The sequence below is a fragment of the Cyprinus carpio genome, chromosome B23 (genome assembly GCF_018340385.1).
Source record: "Cyprinus carpio isolate SPL01 chromosome B23, ASM1834038v1, whole genome shotgun sequence".
NCBI lineage: Eukaryota > Metazoa > Chordata > Actinopteri > Cypriniformes > Cyprinidae > Cyprinus > Cyprinus carpio.
Genome location: NC_056619.1, coordinates 8,818,175 through 8,830,254, shown reverse-complemented (window position 1 = coordinate 8,830,254; position 12,080 = coordinate 8,818,175). Strand labels below are relative to the sequence as shown.

At 39.9% G+C, this 12,080-nt stretch overlaps 1 protein-coding gene across 1 annotated transcript in view; it reads left to right on the top strand.

The window, feature by feature from the left end:
- Window positions 1–12,080, top strand: part of LOC109076872 (contactin-4-like) — a 65,983-nt gene that overhangs the window by 23,006 nt on the left and 30,897 nt on the right. Inside the window, exon 5 of the mRNA XM_042751103.1 lies at window positions 9,610–9,705. Within this exon, the coding sequence (XP_042607037.1) occupies window positions 9,610–9,705 (96 nt within the window). The remainder of the gene's footprint in view (window positions 1–9,609; window positions 9,706–12,080) is intronic.

The following is a 12,080-nucleotide window of genomic DNA, read 5'->3' as shown; positions in this document are numbered from 1 at the left end:
TTTTGTTAATGGTAATGTACATTAAAATCAGTTCTGCATTTTGTTCACAAAATTCTTGACCCAAAACTAACTGAAGCTACTTCAATTTGTGCACAAGAGTGAATGTTTTTTTTTTTTTTTTTCATTTTGTGTATAACAAAAAGCACCTTTCATGAACAAAAAATAACTAAAAATGTACCCTGCACATCACAAAATGCCTTTAAAATACCACCAAACACACAATATCTGAATGAGATACAGAATATATTTGGTTAACAAAAGAACAAAGGTAATATACTTTCTGTTTGTAATTCCTTCTGTCCATGATAGTAGTAGCAGACACAGACGCCAAATAATGCCTTTTAATTGGGGCTGTTAAATTGGGCTAGAATGACATTCTGTCACCTTCAAAAGAAGGAAACAACTGGGCGGCTGGGAGATGTGTGTACAGGGCATTTAGGGTTCCCCACCTCTAAAATCTCAGACTCAGGTGACATATGGTTAAATTCATAAGTAAATAAAGTTGATCGAAAGTGATTTAAAAAAGGAAAAGCTAAATTTATTGTAATATATGTATATATTTTTCAAAATATGTGTAACATCAGGTGATTTTGGTTTCCTTTTGCTGGACTGCTTTGCATATGCTTCAAATGCAGTATCCATTCTAGTCTAGAATATTCTACTAGCCATCAATGCTAGCTTGATTAGATATTTTAAGCACTCTTAGACACTTGGTGCTGCGTAGCTATTTATTCTTCTTTCGCCTAATCATGTTGATTTTTTGTGTTTTCTGCTTCATTTGGTTTGACATCTGTATCTAATCTGTATCTATGGTTGCTAGCAATCTTTGGTTGTTAAAATGCTTCACAAGCCAATGATTCCCTGCGGAATGTGCTTAATAATTTGAGACACATATGTGTGCATCTGCATATCTTATTATGGTACACTAGTAGTCTAATAATTCATTTTGTCATGATGATTCGTGCACAACCTTAGAATGGATTTAGGAAAAACTCAGGGCAAGAGAGGGAAATTTAATGGTACACTAGAAAATGCTTTTGTATCATTAAGTGTTTATGGTGAAAAGGCAAGGCTGCTGCATTTGAGGCACAGCAATCCATGCTTTCTACATTAAAACTGCTCTGAATGTTAAAGGTAGATGTTTACTTGAAGAATAGACATTTTTAGACTGATAAATCTAACACCAAACCATTAAAGTGTTAAATCATTAAAGCTGCAGTGCATTTCCACTGCTACCCTGGAGAGAATCTCCTGTGTGGTCCACTATAGCTCATGGACTCAACCCTATATATTTTTGGTGTCTGGAGACAGCAGAGGACAATCTGTGAAGGTCTAAAGCTTCTTCAGGGTGCAGATATAAATTCTAGTTGTTTCAAAATATTGTTTACAAGCCTAACCTTCAGAATGACTCAAAGAATAAAGCTAAATTTATTTTGGAAATTGTGCCAACTTGAGTGACATTGAAACAAATTTAGTGTAGGATTTACTTAAATGTACTTTACTTTAAAATTACTTCAATTTCACAAATTTTACAAAGTTAAATGAAGACTGTGAAGTTACAATGACTAAAATAGTATTTTCTTGTAAAACAATACTCTGTTTTATTCATACTGAAAATAAGTAGTAAAAGAAGTTTCACTCAGAAATTGGTAATAAACTTCACATAAAAACAACAATTACACTGAATTCCATCTAAAATTTTGAAGTAAAAAGACTAAAACAGTATTTTCTTGTAAAATCTACACTGTACATAACCTTTGTTGTATGTACAGTATGTATGTTTGTATGTATTTTTTTGTTTGTTTATTTTTCAAAATGTTCATATAATGTGGTGATCCCTAAAACATCTTGAATTATTTAATATTTTATTTAATAATATTATTATTATTATATTTTTTTATTATTATTTTTAATTTGTTTAGACAAAATTGTCAAATTTTTATATTGTCCATCTATGTGTTATTAGCCATAACATGAAAATAATTATATTAATATCAGTACATCTTCAGTTACCTAAAATGTTTCACCTGTCAATTTACTGGACCCTTAAAGACAATATTGAGACATTTCCATTGAATGTTTTAGAGTTCCTGATAAATCACATTATCTACTTTGAAACTGATTTAGTCGTAGTCTATTTATAGTAAATATTTGATTTTTTTAGTAGTGCATTGAATGAGATACTTAATAATCAAAAGAGATACTTCTCTTGCTGCATATTCTTCAGTATGCCTAAGGCAGTTCTGGTTTAATCTGAAGATTATGGCTCTTATAAATGACTATGAATGTATAAACAAAAAAATGGCCTCCAGTGGCAAAAAAACATGTTACCAAATTTGCTTATTTCATTACAGTATAAGTAGAATTTGTTTTTCTTTTATAAAGTTATTATATTAAGTTACAATTTCTCAGTTTCAGGGAAACACCAGCCTCATCAGGTCCCAGCACTCATCCTGCACGGTCACAGTCACTGAGTTGTGGAAGCTGTGGCCTAATGGTTAGAGAGTTTGACCTGAAGGTCGCTGGTTGGAGTCTCGGTGCTGGCAGGAGTTGTAGGTGGGGGGAGTTAATGAATAGCGCTCTCTTCCACCCTCAGTACCCATGGCTGAAGTGCCCTTGAGCAAGGCACTGAACCCCTAGTTGCTCCCCGGGTGCTGGATATAGCTGCCCACTGCTCCGGGTGTGTGTTCACGGTGTGTTCACTTCTTACTGCTGTATGTGCGCACTTGGATGGGTTAAATGCAGAGCACCAATTCCGAGTATGGGTGATCAAACTGGTAAAGTTAGTCAAGCAGCGCCTCATTTCACTTTCTGATTCCTCGCACCTGTCACCACATAATAAGTACAAAGCCAACTTCACTCCTCACCAACCTTTGTCTGGTCTTGAAGTTGCTACCACAGACTTACCTGACTCACCTACCATTGGATACTCACCTGCTGATCCTGATCTTCTTCATCTCTTGCTAACCATGTCCTTGGAAACCTGTAAAAAAAAGAAGAAAGAGCCTGTTAGCTTTCCTCTGCACTCTATTCCTGTTTTTCAATAAAATACCATCTCATTTACCAGTTTCTCCATTTGTGGTCTCCTTCTGTTCCGTGACAGAAGACCAGACCTAGAGAAGATTTCAGCAGCATGGATCCATAGCCACCAAACCCACTTACCCTCGAGGACTTCGTTCAAGCTGTCAATGCCGCACTTGCACCTCTCACTACCACACTGTGGGACTCATGACATTCATCTTAAAGGCTATTCATATTTCCCAACATCTCACTGCCTGTGAAGTAGACAAGCCGCTCTCTCCATCGCCTCCAGCACCAGATCAGATACATATTAATTTCTCCTCGTGCTTCCATTTCAGTGCAAGCCCTCATCAACACCGGGTCCTCAGGGAACTTCATCTCCGTAAACATTATGGATTGTCTGCAATTAAAAAGGGAACCTCCCACCAGATATTAACGCCAGGGAAACAATAAAAACCACTCCCCCAGCACAAGGCAAACTACGGCTCCCCTAACAAAACAATCATTCTCCTCGGGTGCTTGCACAAGGAAGTCCTTATTTCTGGTGCTGGAGCAATCCAACTCTGATTTGAACCTCAAAAACCTAACACTCACCCAACATTCTCCTCACTTGGATTGGAAGAGCAATGAGGTCCTACGGTGGAGTGTATACTGTTTCCATTGCTTGTCCCAAATCTTTCCATCTACCAGGTCTCAGATCCCTATTTGTTCTACCATTGTGGAGTGCCCTGAGCCAGTTGAGAAAACCTGTATACCTCCAGAGAGCCGGGCATTCCAGGACGCATTCAGTAAGCGGGCCACCACCAAATTACCAATGCATAGGCCATGGGACTGTGCAATCGACCTGCTGCCTGGAGCTAAACTCCCGAAAGGTAGAATGTATCCACTGTCCATCCTGGAGCAAGCTGCTATGGAGGAGTATATCAAGGAGGCTTTCCATCAACGCTTATTCAGCAAAAAGGATGGAGGCTTATGACCATGCATTGACTACAGGACCCTGAATTGACAGACTGACAAGTATCCATATCCGTTACCCCTGGTTCCAGCTGCCCTCGAGGAACTTCCTGGAGCTCGCATCTTCTACAAACTGGACGCTTACAACTTCATCTGAATCTGCCCTGGAGATGAATGGAAGGCCTTCATCACACCTACTGGCCACTATGATTATCTATGCGGAATGGGCTAGCCAACTCTCTGTCTGTCTTCCAGGGATTCATTAATGAGGTGTTCCAGGAGTTTCTCCACTGATTCATCATTATCTACATCAACAACATCCTCCTCTACTCCCAAGACCTGGCCGAACATCACCACCACATGGAGCAGGTCCTTCAGAAGCTGAGAGAATACCATCTATACCTCAAGCTGGAGAAGTGCGTGTTCCACCAGACTACCATCCAGTCCCTGAGTATGTCATCTTCCCTCAAGGAGTACAGATGGACAACAAGCTCCAAGCCATTCGTGACTAGCCCTTACCTTCATCAGTGAAAGAATTACAGCGCTTTCTAGTTTTTGACAACTTCTATTGCCGTTTCATCCAATCCTTCAGCATGATCACTGCACCACTCACCTCTATGCTCCACAATAATCTCTAGACTTCCTCCTGGCCCCGGAGGCCCAAAGGAGCTTTGATCAGCTGCTAGAAGCCTTCTGCACCACTCCCAGCCTAATTTCCCCCAATCCTCAGAAGCAGTTCATCATGGAGGTTGACGCATTGACTGTGGGTGTCGTAGCGTTGCTGTCTCAATATAGCGGAGAGCCTCCAAAGTTACATCCCTGTGCATACTTCTCCCGCAAGATATCCCCAGCGGAGCAAAACTACGACATCAGAAAACCTTGAGTTGTTGGCTATCAAGCTTGCACTTGAGGAGAGGAGACACTGGCTGAAGGGTGCCATCCATCCTTTCCAGGTCATTACTGACCACCGCAATCTAGAGTACTTATGAGATACTAAATATCTGAATCCTCGACAGGCCCGTTGGGTGCTCTTCTTCACTCGCTTTAATTTTACAGTCACCTACCGACCCAGGACCCAGAATTCCCGTGCTGATGCTCTTTCCCATCTCCACCAACCCTTGCAAGACAACACAGCCCCAGAAACCATTCTCCCTCCAGCCCTCATCATAAGTCCCTTTAAATGGTTCCTGGATAAAGACATTCGACAAGCCACACTCACAGAACCTGCTCCACTGGGAGGTCCAGAAGGGAGCACTTATGTTTCATCGAATCTCCGCCTTACCCTTCTGGACTCGCTCCATTCATCTCCAGGCTTTGGACATCCAGGCGGCGAGCGTACCCTCTCACTTCTCCAAAGCAGGTACTGGTGGCCGAACATGGTATGGGATGTCTCCCAGTTCGTCAACGGTTGCTCAGTCTGCGCCATATCAAAAACACCCCCGTCATTTTCCTTATGGTAAACTGGTTCCACTACCCCACGTCACCCAACCTTCCACAACATAATAAACAACTACACCAACCTACCAATACCCGACTCCTACACCTGTGTCCTGGTTGGGGTTGACCGATTTTCCAAAGCCTGTAAACTGATCCCACTCCCTGGACTACCTACCTCCATGCAAACCCGCAGAAGTGCTATTTACTCACGCCTTTTGAAACTTTTGCCTCCCAGAAGACATTGTCTCTGATCGTTGGACACAGTTCATCTCAAGGGTCTGGTGAACCTTCTTTCCACCTAGGAGTTTCCGTTAGTCTCACCTCTGGATACCACCCACAATACAATGGACAGACTGAGCAGAAGATTCAAGACATTGGGAGATACCTTCGCAGTTACTGCCACCAGAACCAGCACGACTGGAGTCGCTTCCTTTCCTGGGCTGAGTACGCACAAAACTCACTCCGCCAGCACTACACCAGTCTCACCCCCTTCCAGTGCGTACTCTGCTACCAACCCCCCTTATTTCACTGGGATGGAGAGCCCTTGGAAGTCCCAGCCGTGGACTACTGGTCCAGGGAGAGTGAAAGGGTTTGGGACTGAGCACATCCATCTCCAACGGGAGGTCAGGAGACATAAGGCCCATCAACTCCACCCAGATAAGCCAGTACCCAGAGAACACGGGCCTCCTCGGCATCGGGAGCTGCCCATGGAGGAAGGGGTACTGTCAGGGAAACACCAGCCTCGTCAGATCCTGCACGATCACAGTAATCTGAGTTCTGATTCCCTGTACCTGTCATCATGTAATCAAGACCAGTATAAAGCCAACTTCACTCCTCACCAACCTTTGTCTGGTCTGGAAGTTGCTACAAAAGGAGAAAGAGCCTGTTAGCTCACCAAGCAAAGTTGACTTATCTCCAGTATAGTAGAGGCTTACCTGCTGACTCTCCATTCCTCAGCACTCTATTCCTGTTGTTAAATACCGTCTTGCTTACCAGTTTCTTCATTTGTGGTCTCCTTCTGTTCCGTGACACACAGATCATTTGTGGGGTTTTAAAAGTGAAGTGAAGTGACATGTGGCCCATACTCAGAATTAGTGCTCTGCATTTATCCCATCCAAAGTGCACACACACAGCAGTGAACACACACCCGGAGCAGTGGGCAGCCATTTATTGCTGCAGTGCCCGGGGAGCAGCTGGGGGTTCGGTGCCTTGCTCAACGGCACCTCAGTCATGTTATTGAAGGTGGGAGAGAGCGCTGTACATTCACTCCTCCCACCTACAATCCCTGCCAGTACCGAAACTCGAACCCGCAACCTTTTGGGTTATGAGTCCGACTCTCTAACGGTTAGGCCTCGACTCTACTTGGTATATAACTGTGCATATAAAAATATCTGGAAATTGAAGAGACTTCGGGCGGTTCAAACCTTAGTGAGGTTTTGCCTGTGGATAGCTCAGAATCTGAACCCTTCAGAGCAAAGCCTGCCACCAAACATAAAGTTCAAGACCTCTACAATATTCTGACATGAACAGAGTGGTCCTGACTGAAATGATCATTTTGTCTTGCAGCTCTTAAATCTCATTCAGGTTTTTCAGTGATGTCAAATGTCATCAGTTATAAAAGAGATATAAAAGAGACTCCTAAAAGAGATACAACTTCAAAGTTAGCAAATCTTACTTGTGATTGCGCACATGGACATTTATTTAATGGTGTGGTGTTTTTTTTTTTTTTTAATACGCTCCAAAAGTAATTTCTACATCCCATCAGCAGCACTGGCCTGTGGCAAATTACACTTATGCTTTTACATTTTTTTTTTTACATTTTTAAAATATGCTTTTAGTTTTTGCTAATTTGTTTTGTATTAAACATAATTTGAATGTAGTATGTTAGTACACTTAACCTCTTGGTTTTCTCAAATTCATTGCTATTGTATTATTATGGAGATACTAGAAAAAGCATTTTCCGTCACCCTGTCTTGTACAGGTCACAAATTCATTACTTTCGATACAATACAGTATTCAGTCTCTGCAGCTTCACAAGGGCTTATGGTGTTTACTTTTCCGAGAGCAATGAATAGAACACAACGTATAGTTGATAACTAAGAAGCCAATTAGGGGCAGTGGAGTGTGTCTTTCTCATGATGAATACTTTATATGTACAGTATCAGAAGAGCAGATGATTTTAGTGCATATGTAAAGCAGAGAGTTGTTGGTTTATTTATTTTGGCCTCATAGAAATGTCTTATAAGGACTCTTTAATGAGATAATAAGTACTGAAAATACTGAACATTCTGGAAGAAAACTTTTCCTGAAGTGGGTAGTTCAGTGGAACTTGCGTGCGGAGCACAAAAAAGTACTCCTCTCTTATGGAGACATGCTTTAAAGCCTGATCATACCCCTGCTTTGTGGATGGTTTCGAAATAGTGGAGGCATGTGGGGATTGTGGTGTTTTGAGTGGATGTGTTGTTCATGCATATTCTGTTTGAATTTGCTGTTCTCTAGACACAACCCCCTCACTGAATTCAGTGCAGGTGAGGAAAACACAACCTCCATCATTGTTCCCTTCACAGAATAAAGTGTAAGATACTCACAAATGAAAGTATGCAGCTTACTTTATTTGTTGGTTTATTTTTCATTATCTTTATCCTCATGGGTTTTTAAAACAATGAAGAAGAAAAGTGGATTTTAGTTTTTTATTCTGAACTTCATAATTTACACAAATTGAATAATTCTCTGATCATTTGCATTCATTCTAAGCCCGTATGATGCACTTCATTCTGTTGAATACAAAAGCATAATTTATGACTGGAATACACTACACAACTTTTACCCTAGCTTTTGTTGATGCTAGTTGCCAAAAGTTAGAGCCAGTTTGCAGATTTGAGTTGACAGTTTCCATAGAAAATCAGGTAGTGTATGATGTCAACCAAGGTGCAAGATTCTGCATGAGTTTGTTGTAATTGGAATGACTTTAAGGTCTGCTAGTGTGTGATCTTCAGTCGTTTTGTGTATGATAGCCAGTTTTTCTCTAAGACTATTTACAGTGCAAAGTCAGTAAATCTTTTTCGATTTTTAAAGTCATGTAGTATATTCCAGCCTCAAAATCTAATCTTTAGAATCTCAGTTTTTATTTGTGTTTTTAAATTTGGTACCTCGTGATCAGTTATGAGACTCACAAGAACTGATGACATTTGACATCACTGGAAAACCTGTATAAGATTTAAGAGCTGCAGGACAAAATTATCAGTTCAGTCAGGAGCACTCTGTTCATGTCAGAATATTGTAGAGGTCTTGAACTTTATGTTTGGCGGCAGGCTTCACTCTGAAGGGTTCAAATTCTGAGCTATCCACAGGCAAAACCTCACTGAGGTTTGAACCGCCCGAAGCCTAATCAATTTCCAGATATTTTTATATGCAGTTATATACCAAGTAGAGTAAACGTACTGTAATAATATTGAACAATTTGAGCAACATGAGCTAGATTGATGATATATCTCCATGGGCGAGCAGTTAAATGATCATGTATCTGCATAGGAGGAGTTGGGTATGGAGGAGGGTAAGTGCGAGTCTGTGCAACAGAACTCAAGGCTGACTAAGTGTGTGTCTGTGTGACAGACTATGGGAAGCGTGAGTACGGATGGTCTTATATATCTTATTAATTGTAGTGGGAGGAGTTACGATCACCCAATCATCAGCCCTAACTACGCATTAACTCCATTCTCCGCCCAAACTACGTTTGAGCTCCATTCATCGATCAAACTTCATTAGATAAATTCAGTTCTGCAGTTCAGTGGGCTAATTTTATAGAGCTTATTGTTATTTCTGAAACATGACAAGTCATGATCAACACTTACATTTATTGTATGGAAAAGAGCAGCATGAACAATATGCTAAACATCTCATTTTGTGTTTCACTGCAGAAAGAAAGTCTGGAATATATACTTGAAAACAAGTATATAATGATATCAGTTTTGTATGAACTGATTTTGTTGGCTCTAGACTCCAAATTGCATTTTCTATGTGTTTAAAACAGTATACAATGTCATTAAAAAGTAATTGTTATTAAAGTAAAGTGTACTCAGTCCATCAAACAAGTCATTGTTATTAATAAGGGTATAAACTGTGTCTGGATTACATTGTCATATATTACCAATATTGCTTATTTCTTTCTTTTCTGTCTGACATTTTTTTTTCTAATAGATCTGGAGGAGTTTAAAACCCAGAGGAGAAGTCCAGTAAGTGTCAGAGAGGGGCAAGGTGTGGTTCTTCTCTGTGGCCCTCCAGCACATATGGGAGGTGAGGCATTTGTCTATTTGCTAGCCGACTGATTTTTATTTATTTTTATTGGTCGATGGTGATCTTGAGAAAAAAAAGGTGGACATGGCCAATGTAGTCACAAAATGTATAGGTTGTTATAGGGTTGTAATGATATACTGGTATGATGGTTTATCGTGGTTTGAACGTGCACAGTTATCATACCGTAAACATTTGCATATCAACGGTTAAAAAAAAAAAAATGGAATGAAAAAAATCTCACCCGCGCATATGCATCTTTTGTCCGCTCGGCTGCTTTACTCTACATTCACTTGATTGCTTACACACATATGCAACGGAGAAAGTGGTATAAAATAAAAGTCGTTAAATTTTCATTTTGATAACTTTTTAAAATATGAATTAAAATATTAAAGTGTGATATAGATATATGTAAGTTGTATAGGTTTATTTTTTTTTATTTTTTTTTTATGATTTTTTTTTTTTTTTCAGAAGGGAGACTTCAAAGCTTTCATTAAAATGGTTTCAAGTTTGTTGTAATAAAGGATTTATACACTCAAATAACTTGTTCTTATTCTTCTAAGAGTCACTGTTACTGATAAGAATTACTGTATACCTTGATACTGTGAAACCGTGATATTTTCTGAGACAATTATCATACCGTGAAAATATCATACTGTTACAACCCTAATGCTTAATTCTGATTAGTGAGTTGTGAGATTTTTCAGTTAAAACTTCACTCTTAAATGACTAAATTGCAACAGGCAACCAATTTCCCTCATAGGTGTGCTACTGTTATACAGTATTTGTATTATTCACTCGTCTATTTCTTTTCACAAAATAAATAATTTCAAAACAAATTAATTTTTTATGCCATTTAATTATTTAAGTAGCTGTGTAATGAACATCCAGCATGTCATTATTGCTAAATAAAAGTGATGTGACATACAGCCAAGTATGGTGACCCATACTTAGAACTCGTGCTCTGCATTTAACCCATCCAAAGTGCACACACACAGCAGTGAATACACACACACCGTGAACACACACCCGGAGCAGTGGCAAGCCATTTATTCTGCGGCGCCCGGGGAGCAGTTGGGGGTTCAGTGCCTTGCTCAAGGGCACCTCAGTCATGGTATTGCCGGCCCGAGACTCGAACCTACAACCTTAGGGTTAGGAGTCAAACTCTCTAACCATTAGTCCATGACTTCCCCTTTTGTGGTTATAAGGCCTGGTGCATCAGTGTATTTTATGATAATAATTGACTGACTGTACATTACCCCTTATGTGTATGATATAATTCTACGTAATGATAGAAAATGAAACAAAATATCTGCCAATATGTCAGTCTATCTGCTGGGATAGTCTTTCTTGCAACCCTACACATGACATACAGTATCAATCTATATCTTGTCTTTATTAGAATGACAAAGAAAAAAATCAAGATCAATGATAATTCAACGTGTTTAACAATATTCTCATTCATGAGCTTTATATTGTGCCTCATGTGAGTTATCATATGTAGAGATGTTACCTGTTCAAAGCGACTTTGCTCTAGACAGTTTCTACAGTTTGTTCCTATTAACCGCCTCCAAACAGCAATTATGGTCCCCTGTAATTAGCTCGCAGTATAAAGGCTTTTCAACCTCACTGCCCATTTAACAGCATAAACACATATTACCTCCTTTTCCACTGTTGATTTAGTGCCCTTAAGTGGCACACTACAGAGCACAAGTTAAAAGTTATGTGAAACATTTTTGTATTTGCTCTTTGCTGTTAACTCAATCAGAATCAGAAAGAGCTTTATTGACAAGTATGCAACACACCGACAAATTTTTTTAATAAAAAAAAGACAAATATTGCAAAATAAATCAGAAAATAAATAAATTGTATGAACAGTTGTGCTATGATGATAATGGAATAGAATAGAGTGAGATGCAGGGATGTACTAGGATGGAGGGGTAACAAATAAATATGAGAATATTGCACATTGCATAAGTGGGGAACATTTAACTGTTCATGAGGTAGATTGCCTGGGGGAAGAAACTGTTCTTGTGCCTGACTGTCCTGGTATTTGCGGCTCTGAAGCGCCGGCCAGATGGCAAAAGTTCAAAGATGGGGTAACTTGGATGTGAGGGATCCAGAGTGATTTTCTGAGCCCTTTTCCTCACTCTGGATGTATACAGTCCTTGAAGGGTGGGCAGGGGAGCACCAATAATCATTTCAGCAGTCCGAACCGTTCTCTGTAGTCTTCTGATGTCTGATTTTGTAGCAGAACCAAACCAGACAGTTATTGAAGTGCACAGGACAGACTCAATGATGGCTGAGTAGAACTATTTCAGCAGCTCCTGTGGCAGGTTAAACTTCCTCAGCTGGCAAAGGAAGTACAACCTTTGTTG